At 34.0% G+C, this 18219-nt stretch overlaps 2 protein-coding genes and 1 long non-coding RNA gene across 3 annotated transcripts; all 3 read left to right on the top strand.

Moving 5' to 3' along the window:
* Positions 1-268: 268 nt before the first annotated feature.
* On the top strand, positions 269-2372 carry LOC127835142 (uncharacterized). The gene is made up of 2 exons (XM_052361447.1): positions 269-351; positions 1691-2372. The coding sequence occupies exons 1-2, from the start codon at positions 274-276 to the stop codon at positions 2195-2197; spliced, it is 585 nt and encodes a 194-aa protein (XP_052217407.1). The 5' UTR covers positions 269-273; the 3' UTR covers positions 2198-2372.
* A 129-nt stretch (positions 2373-2501) lies between these two features.
* Positions 2502-6094, top strand: LOC127835592 (uncharacterized; the record flags this gene model as incomplete). The annotated part of the gene is made up of 4 exons (XM_052362027.1): positions 2502-2709; positions 3618-3922; positions 4526-4721; positions 6003-6094. Coding segments are annotated over exons 1-4 (801 nt in total), but the record flags the coding sequence as incomplete, so codon positions are not given.
* Positions 6095-6096: 2 nt separating this feature from the next.
* On the top strand, positions 6097-18219 carry LOC127834103 (uncharacterized). Its single transcript, XR_008027811.1, has 2 exons — positions 6097-6132; positions 9440-18219. It is a non-coding gene; the product is annotated as an uncharacterized LOC127834103 (long non-coding RNA).

Below are 18219 nucleotides of genomic sequence, written 5' to 3'. Positions count from 1 at the left end.
AAAATGCTGATTTGAAAAATGTTGGTGGGGGTGGGGGAGACCTATTTTTTGTGACAAAACAAACTTGCTTAGAAAGCAGTTGATTTAAGGCATCATCCAGATCTTGCATTTATATCAATTTCAGTTTATGTTGAATCCTACAAATCCAATGAGGCAAAAGGAACTATTCTAAAAAGAGTTATTGCTACTATTGCAAGAACTTGTACAAGTCTAAGATGTCAAACACCTATTTGCTGTCCATGCAGCAGAACCAAGGGTGAGGAAATAAGTCAAATGGAGCTGAAAAGCAAAAGTAAAAGAGCAGAGCTACAGAAATTAAAGAATGAGGGTAACTTCAATCATAATGTTGAGGTAAGCAATATTTAGCAGTGACTTTTTAGCTCACCTGAGCACGAAGTGCTCATGGTAAGCTTTTCTGATCCTTGAATGTCATTGTGCTTCATCAATAATTGTTTCAAAGGGCAAAGGACAAAATTTGAAAATCTTCTTTTCTGAAACCAGGAGAGCTAGAGCTTGATATTTGGGATGTAGCATCATCTAGTGGTCCTCTACAAAGATTGTTCAAATTATGCCCCTGTGGTCAAAAATGGCCCGTTCCGGGAATCAACAAATCTACATAGAGTTATATAGGGAAAATTCATAAAAAATCTTGTCAGAAACCATTAAAGTTAGAGCCAAGATATTTGGCATAAAGCATCAACTAAAGTTCCTCTACCAAATTGTTCATATTATGCCCCTGGGATCAATTTTACTCGGGTGAGCAATTAAGGGTCATCTTGGCCCTCTGTTAGTTATGGTCATTTATTTTTCATCCATGCTCCTTAGCCATACCATACTTGTCACCTACATTCCTCTTATACACGTGTACTGAGAAACAAAAGAGAGTTTACACTTTTGTTTTGTGAATAATTTTTTTTTTATCTTTCACCAATTTGGTAAATGATTTTTTGAATGATTTTAAAAGGAAAACTTATGCATGTCAATGTTGGTACTCCGTGTAGCAAAACTCTGCTTTTACTTTTTGTCTTTATGGCAAAACTCACAGATGCACTAAGAGCCGTGTGGGTATGCTTGTAACAACTTCAATAATGACATCATGTCAAACGTTGTTCCTCGCGAAGTCACTGTATTTATTCAATCAATGGTTTGAAATTCATTTCCAGTTTTTATTTTAGGTTGATAATTGTTTTCATTCAAAAGAAATAATATTTAGGTACACTGTTAACTTTCTTTTGCCTCTCAGTATATGAAATCCTTCATGTACACGACCAAAAGTCCTTAGATCTTTGGCGTGAAGAATCAACTAGACTAAGAGGTTTGTTGCATAAGATTGGCCTATTGAACTTGTTTCTCAGGGCCAACAAAGTTGTATGTATTGGCAGAATTGAAAACATGGGCTATTTTCAATATCATGTACATTATTTTACATGTATGTGGGAAAATAAATGAATGTGATCATGACCTACTTTTCCATCTTTAAGCTTCAAATTCGATCCACAGGTTCCTTTAGCTTGATCATTTGAAGAATAAGAAGGGCTTTAATAGTCATCCTGTTGTTATCATTGGTTTTCAGTTAAAGTTAAGTGTGCAAACGCTATAATCATGAATATCTAAGAAAATGTCACTACAGCATATTTTCTTTGGAGATATATGCAGGACTATCATAAACATCTTTATTCTGTTTTAACAGGTTCTTCAGAAAGGAGAGGGGAATTTGATTGTGTACAGGAGACCAGGCGTCCCAGCAAATGCATATGACTATATTCACTGTCGTTTTTGTAAAGGTTTTTACCATCACAAACTTCTATGGTCACATGTCAAAACCTGCAGTTTCAAACCAGATGGGGCTGAAAATGACACTGAGAGAAACTTCATTAGAGAAGCTAGATGTGAAATAGCCCCATTTCTTCAACAACAGGATGAAGATATTGAAATGTTAGATGAAGTTATTGATAAAATGAAAGAAACCAAAGAAAATCCTGGTCTGAAGAAAGTTTGTCAGGAAGATGAGTTAATAAGACAGTTTGGGTTGTATCATCTGGGAAGATTGGGACCACTGGAAGAGCAAAGACTGAAAGACCAAGACAATGTGAGAACAAAAATGAGAAGCTTAGCCAGACTGCTTGTAAGATTAAATGGAGAGGAACTGTTCAGCTATCCTTTAAGCCATTTCATCTGTGCTCAAAATTTGATTTAGTGGCAAAAACTGTGAAAGAAATGTATCAAGAAATTGGTTCATCACAGCTGGGCTTAAACTTAGGACATTATATAAAACAGGTAAGCCTGCTGAAATCAAGCATGTGCCTTCGCAGACAGGACTGTAGGCGGAAAAAAGAGGCAAACGAGTTCACAGAAATGTTCGATGCCGAGTGGAAGGAAAGGTTTCATCAGTCGCCAACAGAAGCAAGCGTCTAAAAGCAATGAACAAAAGATGTGAACTTCCTTCTACTGAAGATTTAGTGTCCCTCAAAAAATTTCTTGTGGAAGAAATACAAATAAAAATGGAAAACCCAGCACCAACATATCCCGAGTATGTGTACATAACACACTTACTGATCGCCCGCATAGCACTCTTCAACAAAAGAAGAGTAAATGAGGTCTCTGAGCTGAAAGTGAGTGACTTCCAGAAGCGAATAAGAGGAGATGAATTAGACACAAACACCGAAATCTACAATTCCCTGGCTGTCAGTGAAAAGGCTCTGTTAAGAGGTAATGCTCAATATTCCTGATTATGGCATTCAAAACTGATTTCAGATGTTTTAGTAGTGTATCAAATTATAAGTACCTTTTAAGTTTGTTGGAGTAAGACAAGGTATTCTGGATTCAAGGGCTTTGATTGTGTGCACCCTGAGGCACAAGAGAACTGTAACAAAACCATTCCCCAAGGACTGAGAATTTTTCTCACTCTTTGGACAGATTTGTCCGCCAAAATTTCAGTCTGAGATAGATTTGTCTCAAACTACCTGACTACTACTGACAGACTAATTTTCATTCGTAAGAATTTGTAAAAAAGCTAGTCATGTTGCAAATATGCATATCCAAATAACTGAAAGAGTCAACTACTATTTTAACGATACAGCACTTGCAGTAGTAACAAGTTATGTGTTTAAATTGTCAATTGGTCACACTTGTTTGTTTTTATACTCCTAAAGGAACATAGTTTGTTATCGCCTCGGTGTCCGTTGTCTGTACGTCACAATTTCAAATCTGTGTTTTAATTATAGATTAATTTAAAGGTGAGAAAAAACAAATTTACCCCCCCCCCCCCTTGAGTTGTGGATAAGGAAATCTGACCCCTCCGGTTAGATATAATTAATATATGTCCAAAAACTAAGGCAAGCCTCATTTTTGGACATATATCTCTAACCCTCAGGGTGAGATTTCCTTATTTACAACTCATGGGACTGGTAGATTCACTTTGTCTTACCCTGACAAATGTGGCACTTGTGTTTTCTTACCACATACTGGTCAGTTCTTTTAAAGATAATATTACAGCTTTTGAGGTCTCAAAAGTACTGATGTCATCAAACACATGCTGGAGAATTAAACGTTACATTTGGAAAAACAGTAATTTATTGACAAACATATAAGTGTCAGCATTCTTTCTGCTATTGTAGGTAGTAGTTACTTTTATCATTTCAGAATGGAACTTCTTGAGGTAAGAGGGAAGAGCACTCGGGGACTGAGGAAGGTGTTTGTAATTCTAAGCACCGACATGGTGGAAGGTTTGTCGCACCTCTTGATGGTTCGTGCGCAGGCTGGTGTACCATCAACAAACACGTTCCTATTCTCCAGATGTACAGATTCACCACAGGATGGCTGTGAAGCACTGAGAGTGGTCACATCTAAGTGTCACAATCTTGCCTTTCCAGAACGGGTCAGGACAACAAAACTGAGAAAGTATTTGGCAACTACTACTCAGGTAAATAGGTCTCTTAAAATTTTTGCTGCAAGGGGAAGCGAATGTCCAATTGTTCACTGTCTTGCATTATCCAATTTTTCAATGATCCTGAAATGTTACCTGATCTAAATTTATTAAATTCAGTTCAAATCAATAATCAACATTTTCTGTCTCAAGACATCAATAAAATAAAACCACTTTGCATCATTGCATTTCTCTTTATAATTCTTTCACTCATTTGGAGTCATTCCTGTTTTAAAACATTGGTTTGGAAGAAATTCACAGTAAAAAAATCTTTATCCTGATCCAGATTTGCAATTTCTTTGTGAACAAGGGGCCATCTTAAATAAATTGCTGAAATACCAACCCTATTTTTTCTACAGCATAATTCCTGTTTTTAAGTATTACATGTTAATATTTGATGATCAGCATGACCAAGCCTAAAGACTTGATAAAGCCAGCAAGCTCCATAGAATTATTCCACAGAACAGTTTAACCATATATCCCATATTGGGTAGGGAACAAACTCTGTAACTATCTGATGTCTGACCAGTCTAAGATCACATGCCATAGATTATGGCATGGCCATGGCACTCTTAATTGATAGGTTATCATATTTTACAGATAATGGATATGAGAGATGATGAGCTGAAGTTAATTGCTGATCACATGGGACACTCTGTTGCCATACATACTGACGTGTACAGAATGCAGACGTCAGTGCTTGAACGAACAAAAGTTGCAAGGGCTCTTCTAGCTTTAGAAGATGGTAAACTACAGGGGTTTAATGGTCGCGACCTTTCGTCGGTCAGCCTTGATGGTAAGTTGTTAGCTAATATAGGAATAAGGATATTCACAGTATCTGTGCTGGTTAAAACTTAAGCTCAACTGTGCAAAAGTTTTAAGATTTTGTTAAACAACAAGTATTTTTTAAACCTTAAACTGTCAGTTTACCCCTTACTCTATACATGCAGTAATTTTTTTTAGCTCACCTGAGCCTTAGGCTCATGGTGAGCTATTGTGACCGCTCTTCGTCCGGCATCCATCGTCCCTCAACAATTTGCTTTAAACAACATTTCCTCTTAAACCACTAGATAGATTTTAACCAAATTTGTCCTGAAGCATCCTGGCACTGATGTCTACAGTAGTTGTTCAAATCATGACCATAGTATCAAGGTCAAGGTCACTGTTGTTAAAAACAGAAATTCAGTTGCAGCTCAATAAATTGAATTTGCTTTGGCCTTTTGACTCCAAACTTAAAGTATGGGTAACTTATATCAAGAGGCAGCTTGGGATTGTTACCCAGATGTCTGTGATTAAGGTCACTGTTGCTAAAAATGAAATTCAATTTCCACCTAATAACTTGAGTTTGCTTTGGCCTATTGACGCCAAACTTCGTATATAGGTAGCTTATATCAAGAGGCAGTTTGGGATTCCTACCTAGGTGTCTGTGATCAAGGTCACTCAGGTTGCTAAAAATGAAATTCAGTTTCCATTTAATAACTTGAGTAAGCTGTGACCATTGACACCAAACTTGGTGTGTGGGTAGCTAATATTAAGACACAACTTTGGATTGCTACCTTGTTGTCTGTGTTAAGGTCAAGTTCTCTGTTGCTAAAATAGACTACACTACACTTATTAAACAGTTGCGCTAGGTTCTGTTTGCATTTATTTCTGATATGGTGCTGCAAAATTTATGGACCCTCTACAGAGGCAACTGATACGCAGGTGAGCGATTCAGGGCCATCATGGCCCTCTTGTTGGTGGGAAAGGTTTAGATCGAATTCCTGACTCACTCCCCAGTTGAAATAATGTCGCATTTAAAATGAGCATAATATGTTTACTTTGCTTCATTTCTGACTTTTCGAATAGTCAAGAGTGCAGTTGTTTCCATCTGGCTCTTGTTATTCTTCCACTACTTCTGATTTATGTAGGGTAGTGGTCAGTCTGGTGTAGGTTTGTGCTTAGTTACCAACTTAGGCCAGAGCCCTAAGTATGCCCAGGAATGGTGAGTAGGTTAACTGACCGCCATGATATGACGGAAATAATGCTAAAAGTTGCCACACACACTCTCAGCAGAGCAACACATCCTTTCTTGCAGAATTGCCTGAACCTGAACCTGAACCTTACAAAGCAGGGTCATTTGAAGAATTGTCTGAACCAGACAACAGCTATGAGGATGTTCCTGAAGTTGAAAACAGAAGCTGTACAGAAGCCTCATGCATGTACAGGTATTTATTTTATATGAATACTTTTGTAGCTGTAAAAAGTGTTGTGTCCTGACTGACTAAAAACTGAAGTTTCTCTTTAATGAAACTAAAATCAGCCCAGGTTGGTTGAGTTAAAATACAGTTTCCTCTGATGTGAAGGCTGTAGGTATTAGCCTCAGCTAGGTCATTCTAATAAACCTGATTATCAGAAGAATAGTCTGAGCTATTGTACTCGCCCAGGCATGACACCTTGGTTAATGTTTAGCATGCAAACACTTTATCATGAATATCACAAAAACGTCAAATGTATTAGCTTGAAACTTCACATGTGTCTGCTCCACTATCACATCTACTGCCATAATCAAGTTTGATTACTCTAGTTGGAATAGTTATTGAACTATGGCCTTTGTTTGACAGTTGTGATAGTAAATAGCACTCTCATATCAGTGTACTTGAAGAGGTTGCTGTGGAATTGTGATGGCATTTACCACTTTTTACAACATCCTTATGTCAGTGAACTGGAGAGATGGTTTGACACAATCCTGATACCAGTTTACTTGAACAGGAGGCTGTTGAATTGTGACATCATGTAAAAAAATTAAAAATCCTGTCAGAAATCACAAGAGTTAGAGCATTGATATTATGTATGTAGCATGGTATTATGGTTCTCTACCAATATTGTTCAAATTATGGCCTGGGGTCATAATTGGCACTACTCCAGTGTTGCTAAGTTTTCATAGGGTTGTATTGGGAAACACTAGGATTCACTTAGTTTATTATTAATATTAGTTTAAAGACTTCTCGGCTATCGCCTTGGTCAATAATGACTTTTTGATGCATATTACATCATGTATTAGAGCTGAAAAGTTCATAACGGTGTAATATGAAGTAACCTGTACAGAGTTTGGCCTCTATTTTAACTAGAGGTTTGAAGTCTGCTCATATTATGCCACTGGGGTCATATTGGCCACACCCTTTATATGTATATATTTATGTGGTCCACCTTTATATGTATAGAAGGAAATATTCCATCTGGGCCCTCTATTTTGCAGTGTTAAACTTAAGGAGTCTAACTATATTTGAAGCCTATTATAGATTTTTCACACTTCTGAATATTTTAATTATGTTTAAAGCATATACATCGATAAAGTACTGTTTTAAAATGTCATTAAGGTTTATATTTTTAATGTTTGCATTTGCGTGTCATAATTATGAAAAGAAAATTGTTCACATTCCAAAGTTTTTGATTTGCGATAAAATTTACAATTGTGTTTCAATTTCATTCAAACAAACTTTGTATTGTAAATAATATCAATATGGAGGGAACCGTGTTGCAAAATTTTGATATCCGAATGCGTTTCAAAGATATTGAGAAATAACCATTTTTTTTGCTATTTTTATTACCCTCTATTACTTCAAATAACACAACTTTCTTTTAAATTGGACAATAAAAATTCTGTGACACGGTTCCCTCCCCGGGGGATAGATTTTGATGTGTCGAAAACCGCCTGAAAATCAGATAACAAATAACAAAACTATCCCAATTCAAAAACTCCAAACGATTGGAAAATCAGTTCTCTAAAATCACGCCCACAAAGATCTAAAACCCTATCAGACAAGTTATCAGGGCAATAATCCATATCTATCGGCTAATCAAGTTGCAGATCTTTCGACAATCATCACATAAACCAATTCATAGACTCCGTCCAACAAAATAATCAACAAATGTTGTAATTAGGCTTGTCACATGCAGCAATAACAGCTCATTATTTTTACTAAACAAAATGATTCTTGTCATAAATGTGTTGTATACAATGCCTGTGTTATTGTCGCCATTGTGTATAACACTGTCACATTAAATATCCAACCTACACCTCTTCCAAACCTACAAGGGTAACATGCTCACCAACGCCTATGACAGTCTCCTTCAGCATTGTGAAAATAACATGGTCACACATCTAGAAACATTCCTCATTTCTCACTCGGTAAACATGTTTGTAAATCCTTTCACAATAACATACAGCTCTTAGAGCTGCTATTCCGGCCCTTCATGACTTTGATTTTTAGTTTCATGAAATTACATTAATTAATGTTCTTTTAAACATTTGTGATAATTAAGATACACGAAATGTCTTAAAATAAGTGAATATAAAATATATGTTCTGTTATTAAAATTATTTTCAAGTCGTATTTTAAATAATACATGAAATAAATGATCTAAATAACATATAAGATACTTTGAATAAAGGCAAGTTCATAATCATTCTTTTAATAATATTTTTTTTCAATATACTGAAATTTCTTTTAAAAATAATTATATATTATTAAAGTAGAATTTTACCGTATAGTATAATATAATACTATCTCGTTACTCAACATTGATATTGTAAATATCCTCGCCAATTGAATTGAAAAGGAATTTTAATATGCCCTATTACATACCCCTTTCCATACAAAAGAATAATATGCATTTTAGTGCAGTGCATTTGAACATTATTCCAAGCGTGGTTAATATTGTTTTTAATGTGTTGATGGTTTTCAATGGGTTGTTACGGTTACATAATTAACGCAATATAATTATTCTCAACACCTTTCTCAAACAATACAACATGTACCTAAAATGCACCTTTCTTATGTTGGCCACTGTCAAAGTAACCGATGATAATTGCGATCTTTAAATGACATAGTCACGCTTCATGTCAAAAGACATTAATTTTCACATGTTAAACGGTTTCTCCGATGGGTGAAGCAAATTGTGGAACATGTTGTTTGATGCTCTAAATTGGTTGGTAATTTAGAAATAACTTATATATTATGCAGATACTCCCCGTATCATCATACACGGGTCCCGTAAACCAAGATCCACGGCATATTTCTTTCAAATTATCTTTCACTGTCTCATCAAATTTCGTAATTGCCTGTTTGTTTCGTTTGTTTCCCATAACTGCAGTTAAATGAATGAATGACAGAGGCTTAATCACAAACAGTATTCTTTCTCATAGCCGTTAATCTGTTTAATAAGGGGCAATAAATCGCACAACTGTATCAATGCGCTGATTACCCCGTAGGCGCCCCTCTTACTGAGTGACTGCGATTCCCAATATGGCAGCGCGGCGAAAACAAAAGTAGAAACGTGCGATGCGTTGAAACAAACGGCGCTTTATACAATATCTACTTATCATATCTGCATAAAAATGGTATCAATATGCAGATAACAAAGTTGTCTTTTAATATAATTTAAAAACAAAAAAATGCATTTTATAGCCTTCAAATATAGTTAGACGCCTTAAGTAGATATAAGAATTTGCATTTTCTTTTAATATTTCAGGATCAAAAAAACGATGGTCGAAAGAGGAGGAGAGTGCTCTACGGGAAGCCTTTGACATTCAGATAAAAATGCAGAAAAACGTTTCAACAATGGAGATCAGGAAAGCACAGAAGTGTTATCCTGTGTTGCAAGACAGATCAGAAGCTGTTATTCGGACAAAAATAAACAACATCAAATTAGGAAAATACAAAAAAATATGAACTGAATTCAACCACTGCTAGATAAGGGTAATTTAAAAAAAAATAAAGCCATTGGTTTACAGTTGTATGATCATGAACATTTCTTGTGTCAGAATGCCGAAATTGATGAGTGAATTGGACTTTGCAAAGACATGTGTTTTTGAAATTATAAATGACTTTCACTGTTTAGTTTTCGCAGTGACCTTTGGAGGAAATTGCTTTTCCAATCAATAACTGGAGAACCGTTGGGCCAAGCTTTGTGAAACTTAATAGGAAGGTTTGTTTTTTTGTTGACCTCTATTGTTTTTAGGTGACTAGGTCAAAGGTCAAAGTGACCTTGTATGTTCAAACACTGTGAAAGAGTTGGGCCTAAGTTAAAGAAACATAGTGTAGTTGGCTGTGACCAGTAGATGGCACCTATGAATTATTCAAATAATATATTTTGGTCAAAACCAACACAAGACAAAAATGGAGTGTAGACGAAGTTGCTGAAATAAAGGAGTATTTTAAGACTTATTTGGATTCTGGCATAACACCTAGAAACAAAGAAGTACAGTTGGCCATGGCAAAAAGCAGGAAGAACAACGGCATTCTTTGGATGAGAAAAGCACATCTCATTATTAAGAAGATCAGCAACTTGAACAAAGACAAACGAAAAATGTCTGTTATCCATTGTTTCCATTCATAGGGTATCAACATTTACTGTGTTTTTATGCCCATCCGTGTCAGTGAAACATTTTTAGTTTCAAATTTGAAATACAAGCCACTTGAAGCATAGAAGGCTTAAGAAAAACAGCCATATGGACTAGCTTATATCCAGATTTGTTACACATTTTTTTTTATGCTTTTAATTTCTATAACATTTTAGTGTGCACTTAATTTTACTGTTTATGTATTGTCATTTGATATTGAGACATATTGGAAATTATAAACTTATTGTGAAAGGTAGACCTATCAGAAATTACACTATTTATGATAACATACAAAACACGCAATAATGCTTAAAAACAATAATCCTTTAACGAATTTTTTCATACCAAAAAATTCAAGATAATTTAAACTTTATATATAGAGAAAAATGGGTTAGTGTTGTTGACAACAACCGAATAAGTTAAGTTTTTGATGTTATTTACCAAATTTTTCAATTGCTTAAATATAATTTATTGTATAATATTCATTTAAAGTGACAAATCGTTTGATTCTTTCTTATAGCTGAACCTATGGTTCTGCAGTCAAGCACTGTTCCACTTAGCCATAGAGGATTGATTGAAATAGATTAAGAGTTAACACATTTATATTACTGATAAAAAAAATGCTCAATATGTAAACAAACATGATATAAAAGCAGGCAGCTTTTTTTCTTTAAAAAATATAATTTATTGTATAATATTCATTTAAAGTGACAAATCGTTTGATTCTTTCTTATAGCTGAACCTATGGTTCTGCAGTCAAGCACTGTTCCACTTAACCAGGGAGGATTGATTGAAATAGATTAAGAGTTGACACATTTATATTACTGATAAAAAAATGCTCAAAATGTAAACAAAAATGATATAAAAGAAGACAGTTTTTTTTTATTCATTTTTTTTTTTTTTTTTTTTCAAATTATTTGAATTTATACTGGGGGACATGTTTTGCCCTGTCTGTTGGTTTGTTTGTTTGTTGGCTTGTTTGCCATAACTTTTGCAATATTGAAGATATCAACTTGATATTTGGCATGCATGTGTATCTCATGGAGCTGCACATTTTGAGTGATGAAAGGTCAAAGGTCAAATATACGGTTAAAAGCGCTCATTAAATATACACTATAACTTCGTTAGAACTTCTTTCACATACTTAATATCTCATATGTAATGTATCTCATACAGCTGAACGTTTGAAATAGTGAATTGGTAACTTCAATGTCACCCATCTAGGTCAAAGGTCAAGTTCTTCTACAAACTCAAATACTTCAAATTTAATTACAGAACTTTCTGTGTCATTAATACTATAATAGGCATGATTTGTGTATCTGAACTCCATCACTAGTGTATCTTTTATCCCTATTATCAAGGCGTCTTTTATAACATTATACCATAATATCCACAGCCTGTTGGCATTTATTGTTTATAATGTATGTGACTTTAAAATTAACAAATTTCTAAATGTGAGCAATTTTTATGTCCATAACTGGTGTAACTTTGATGTCCATAACCTAAGTGACATATTCTAAGTAACGGTAATGTCCGTAAGTTGTGTGACTTAATTGTTCATAACCTAAGTGACTGTCATGTCCATAAATTGTGTGACTTTAATGTTAATAATCTATTCTAAGTAACAGTAATGTCCATAAGTTGTCTGACTGTAATGTCCGTAAGTTGTGTGACTTAATTGTTCATAACCTAAGTGACTGTCATGTCCATAAATTGTTGTGTGATTTTAATGTTAATAATCTATTCTAAGTAACAGTAATGTCCGTAAGTTGTGTGACTGTAATGTCCATAAGTTGTGTGACTTATTTGTTCATAACCTAAGTGACTGTCATGTCCATAAATTGTGTGACTGTAATTTTATTAAACTAAGTAACTGGCATGTCCATAACTTGTGTGACTTTAACATCCATAACCTAAGTGACTGTAATGTCATAAATTGTGTGACTTTAATGTTAATAATCTATTCTAAGTAACGGTAATGTCCATAAGTTGTGTGACTGTAATGTCCATAAGTTGTGTGACTGTAATGTCCGTAAGTTGTGTGACTTAATTGTTCATAACCTAAGTGACTGTCATGTCCATAAATTGTGTGACTTTAATGTTAATAATCTATTCTAAGTAACGGTAATGTCCGTAAGTTGTGTGACTTAAATGTTAATTATTTAAGTGACTGTCATGTCCATAAGTTGTGTGACTATTAATGTATGTAAGTTGTTTGACTGTAATGTCTGGGGCAACAACTGCATTTAGTTGTTGAGTTACTAGTTAATTAATTATTAAGTACCCCAGGGCATGTATGGATTTGTGTTTTAAAACTTGGTATTGTATTTTGAAACAATGTTTATTGGAAATAGAGGGATTTTTATTTATTTTGTCGCACTGCTTTACTTACAAAAATGCCCAATTTTTTATGTGAAACAGCCTTTGAAAGAAAAATATAGCAAAAATTATTTAATTTTATTTCTGATAATGTAGTCAGTCCGTAGATGTCCCTTGACCAAATAAATGGTCCGCTATCTACTTTTGTAGCCTGTTGAACAGGTATCTGACTTAAGTTCTTTGTCCTTTTCTATTAAACCTGTATATCCATTTTTTACTACTTTGAGCACGAATAAGATGAATGTTTGTCCCCAGTTTATAGGTCAAGGTCACAGTGGACACTTTAAATTTGTGTATATTCCTTAAATGGATGTAGTAAAATTATATGTTCCTGCACGGCTTTATTTTGTTATATTTTGTTTTATTTTTGATATTGTAGTCGGTCAGTAGATGTCCCTTGACCAAATAAATGGTCCGCTATCTACTGTTGTAGCCTGTTTGACAGGTATCTGACTAAGTTTTGTATATACCTCAGGTTATTTTATTTTTGATATTGTAGTCGGTCAGTAGATGTCCCTTGACCAAATAAATGGTCTGCTATCTACTGTTGTAGCCTGTTTGACAGGTATCTGACTAAGTTTTGTTAACGCCCGTTTGAAAAAACGGACATATTATGTGATCACCCATGGGTGGGCGGCTTCCAGATCTCTGAGTATAACTCTTAAAGTATAAGAGCTTTTCACATGAAAATTCATATATGGATTGATTTCATTGAGAAGAAGTGCAGTGCACGAGAACCATAACTCTAGCTTGCTTTATTTCAGAATTATACCACATTTTAAATTTTCTTTTCTGAGTCATAACTTCATAACTATAAGGCCAATTAACATCAAACTTGGAATAAACGTAGGTTGTGGTGTATAGAAGTGCAGCCCACAAGAATCATAACTTTAGATTGCATAATTTTAGAAATATCCCCATTAATAATTTTGTTGGTATGCCTTTTTTCTTGGTTGCCTGTTTTTTATGTCCCCAGTCTATGCTGGGGGACATATTGTTTTTGCCCTGTCTGTTGGTTTGTTTGCACAAACTTTAACATTGGCCATAACTTTTGCAATATTGAAGATAGCAACTTGATATTTGGCATGTATGTGTATCTCATAGAGAATATTTCATTGAGTGTGACCTTCTTGGTGACCTTCAAAAAAAAGACAAGCATTGGGGCATTACGACTCTTGTTTCATAAAAAAAAAAAATTTGTTCAAGGTAACTACAATTAGTCCTCTACAACTTTCACATTTTATTTAGTTCAACAGTTCTATCACATTTTACAAGTTTTACATATTTTTGAGAAAAAAAGTAAAGCTGTGCTACTGTGGACATTCATTGTTTTACTCTTTTTTATTATTAATTAATGATCTTTAAGATTGGTATCTTCATTCCATTTTGGACATGGTCTGGTCAGTATTAGTATTATACATATGAATGTTAGAAGGTTCATATATCTATGTTTGCAATTACAAGATAAAAATGCAGATAATATTGCAGCCAAATTGTGTTACAATGTATTACTATCTGATGTGTTGTGTGTCATTGAATAGCATAATCCATGAGACATCTTGCACCCAAGCTGATCCAGGCAAATGCTGGTCATGCCCAAAGAATTTTATCTGCCATTGATTCTTAGAAGGTTTGTGCCCAGCACATCATCAGGCACATTGAATTTTTACCGTAATGTAACAATAATACATTGTTCTGGTTCTTACATAGTTTCAAATCGTGTATTACTGTATACAAAGTTCCCATTTTATGTCATGGGCACATGCAAGATGCACAGAGATGGCAATATTGATAGTCCAGCAATATCAGTAGATTTCTATATGAAATGTATATAAACAGAAATTTCATTTTCTTTTAATTTCATCATTTCTGGTCATATACCTATCGTTCATATTTCATTGGAAAGCTCTTGAAATTCTTAAGATGTCATAATTAAAAACTAAAAATGAGGTTAAACAAACAGACCATTTATTGTTCAATGTTCTTTTCAGTCAAATTATGGGAAAAAAATCATATAGTGTAACTTTTATGCTTATAATTTTCTGTAGACAATATTATATTGTAAAATATATTTATATCTAAAATGCAAAATGAATAACAGTTAAAATGATACCATTTTGAGCTCACCTGAGCACGAAGCTTTTAGGATCACCTTACGTCCGTTGTCCGTGGTGTGTCAACCTGCTTCAAATGACATCGCCTAAACTATGCCAATTTTGATAAAACTTTACAAGAATGATCATTGGGTGACCCTATACTAAAATTGCTTTATTTGTTCTGCTTTTGTTGCACAAGATGACTATCATTACTAAAAATAAAAAAAATCTTTAAGTGGCATATTCTTTTAAACCACTACGCCAAATTTGCCAAATAAGTTTACAGAAGTGATCCTTGGGTTATCCTTGACAAAATTGATTAAATCATTTCTTTATGATGCAAGAGATGGCAGTTGTCGCTAGAACATTATTGGATATTTTGACATGAACTAGTACACTAATTGTTCAGGTGAGTGTCTAAGGGCCATCGGGCCATCTTGTTAATATACCCTCTCAGAGCTGTTAACAATATTTTTTATATTTAGTTAAAAAATAACAGAAGCTATTAACATTTTCCCCCACTGTAATTGTAAACTATCAAAATGGCTGCCAGATTATTGTAAATAAGAACAATATAACTCTTATCAGATAGAAAAATTGGTGCTTTGAAAACTATATTGATATTTTATCTGTTTCTATGTATAGACGGCTTTGTAAATTTCATACAATGAGTAGTTGGTTTCCTATTGAACTATTACGCCATTTTGGCATAGAACGTAACCAAAGAATATGTACTTTGTGAAGTTGTTTAGGTGATGAGTTTCAGTACTGTTTCAGTCACTTTAAATCTACACGTAAAAAAATATTTATAAATATTTTAGAATTCATCCTCTTATAAAATGGAAAAGTTAATGAATACGTAATATACATCTGTACTTTTTCAAGTTAGTATTATTTTGTAAAATTGTTATGAATAATTTTATTCATTATAAATCATGTCATGGATTTTTAATTACATGTAAATCTTAGTATTGTGCTATAGTCATAATTCTTTTAACTACATTGTGAAAGTGTGACCTAGTGCTACTTTGACATAATATAATTGTTGTAATATCCTAAAATCTGTTGTAAGTTTTGTTGCTTGTTAATACAGTTCTACCGGTACTTGTTCTTGAGTTCATATTACTTTAGAAATTAATTATGTTAGATGTATGTGTTTACATCACACACAATTGTGATTCTACTGTATAATTATATAAGTAAATATGTCCAATCTAGAATCTGTTTTATACTGAGCTTTCATATTTGGTATGTAGCATTATCTAGAGGTCCGCTACCAAAGTTGTTCAAATTGTTCCTCTGGGGTCAAAATTGACTCCGCCCTGGGGGTCACAATTTTACATTGAATTATATAAGGAAAACTTTAAATGACTTGAACTGCTAATGGGATTTTGACCAAACTCAACAGAAATGGTCCCTGGGTAGTCCTCTACCAAAATTGTTCAAATGGTTCTGATTGGTTGCATAAGTACACATTGTCAAAAAAAAAAGGTTTTTAAAATGCAACTTTCAAAAATCTTCTTGTCTGAAACTACAAGACCCAGAGCTTTCATATTTGGTATATAGCATCCTCTAGAAGTCCTCTTCCAAATTTGGTTTAAGTTATGCCCCTAGGGTTAAAATTGACCCCGCACCGGGGGTCACAATTTTACATTGAATTATATAAGGAAAACTTTAAATGACTTCTTATCTTGAACCGTTAATGGGAATTTGAACAAACTCAACATTAACGGTCCCCTTACCACAATTGTTCAAATGGTTCTGATTGGTTGCATAAGTAGGTCAAGGGGTAAAAAAATAGGTTTTCTAAATGCAATTTTCAAAAATCTTCTTGTCTGAAACTACAAGTCCTAGAGCTTTCATATTAATTTCATGTATAACATCATCTAGAGGTCCTCTACCAGTATTTGGTGGACAACATTAGTGGTCCTCTGTAAATGGCTCCATTGTGACCTTTGACCTTTTCCTAAGGTGAGCGACCCAGGGCCCTTTGGGCCCTCTTGTTATTTTTCATTAAAGGGACTCTCTCAGACACGTGTAATTTGGGAGTAAATAAACGTTAAAAATTTGATATTCAACTTCCTCGTCACTATACCAAAGACCGCTTTCATTTTCCTTACTTATAAGTTACTAAAACCCCATGTTTTTGTTGCTTGGTGTGAAGTGAGCCTTTGCGCCAGTCTGTTCAACGTTGGGAAAGCCGGTTTATAAATAAACTGAGGAATTCTTTTTCGCGCTAAGCTATCACGTGACGTCTAAAAATAAACACTACACAGCAACATAGTAGCAAAGGGAAATAATCGTGCGCTTAGTTTGGGTGGAATTCTGAACATTTGATGTAGAAAATGCGAGTATTTTTTATTTTCCTTACCAAATTGACCAAGATTCAATAAATATTAATGTCTTCTCTATTTGTTTTTGTCATCGCTCGACCCATTTTCGTCTAACGCAAATAATGTATGCGACCATGCACATGTTCAGTAAACGTTTCCGAAGACCCACGTGACGATGGTATCTAAAAACACCACCTCTTATTCTAAGTTAAGATCGTTGTTTACAAAATAAACCCGTTTAAACGGTCTTACATATCTGCGATTTAAATGTTAATTTTCTTCTCTGTACAAATATGAGCAAGTTTGGAAAGCTGTCAATAATCTAGTTCTGTGTTACTTTAGAAATGTATGTTGTCGTGTTTATGGTAGAAGACAATTTATTTACAAAAAGTTAAAATCTCGATCTCTGAGAGAGTCTCTTTAACGAAAAACCGGAGAACAGTAGTAAAAATTATTTAAAATTTTGAGAAAAAGGCATTCATCGTTACCCCAAACCTTTATTATTATCAGCCATGTTTTTTTCATATCAGGGATGGTCTAAAACCCGTGGTGTCTGGAACTGTATATGTTCTGATTTTTTTACAAATAATGTTTTTTTGGGGGGGGCAGGTGGTTTTGGACAGGGGCGGGCGTGGATGAGAATCTAAAATATTTTTTTCTATTGCCTAACTGTAAAATAACATATCTTGAAAAATAAAATCCTGCAAATACTTTCTACCTGTTGTTCTGTTACATGTGTGTTGAACATTTCTGTGACTTGTTAAAATCCTATGGACAAATTTCTAGTCTAAATTAGCTTCTCAATTTAAATAACTTGTTCCTTCAAAATAGTGCATGGTTTGATATTGTACTATTTAAAATTTGAATTAATATTATCTCTAGTCCTGGCAAGTCTATGTTCTTTAAGTAAATTGAAATTTAAAGGTTTATTCATTTAAAAATTTTGCAATGATTTCTGTTAGTTCACATCTTGTTAAAATGTTTTATACATGCATAGTTTATGCCTTGGTTAAATAAAATCTGAAATCTGTTGTGGGAAGTATCATACTATGTATTCGTGTTTCTGTTTGTAAAACGTTTAATAAAACTATTTAACATATA

The sequence above is a fragment of the Dreissena polymorpha genome, chromosome 6, assembly GCF_020536995.1.
Source record: "Dreissena polymorpha isolate Duluth1 chromosome 6, UMN_Dpol_1.0, whole genome shotgun sequence".
Lineage (NCBI taxonomy): Eukaryota > Metazoa > Mollusca > Bivalvia > Myida > Dreissenidae > Dreissena > Dreissena polymorpha.
The sequence above is the reverse complement of the archived record's forward strand: the minus strand, read 5'-3'. Positions and strand labels throughout refer to the sequence as shown.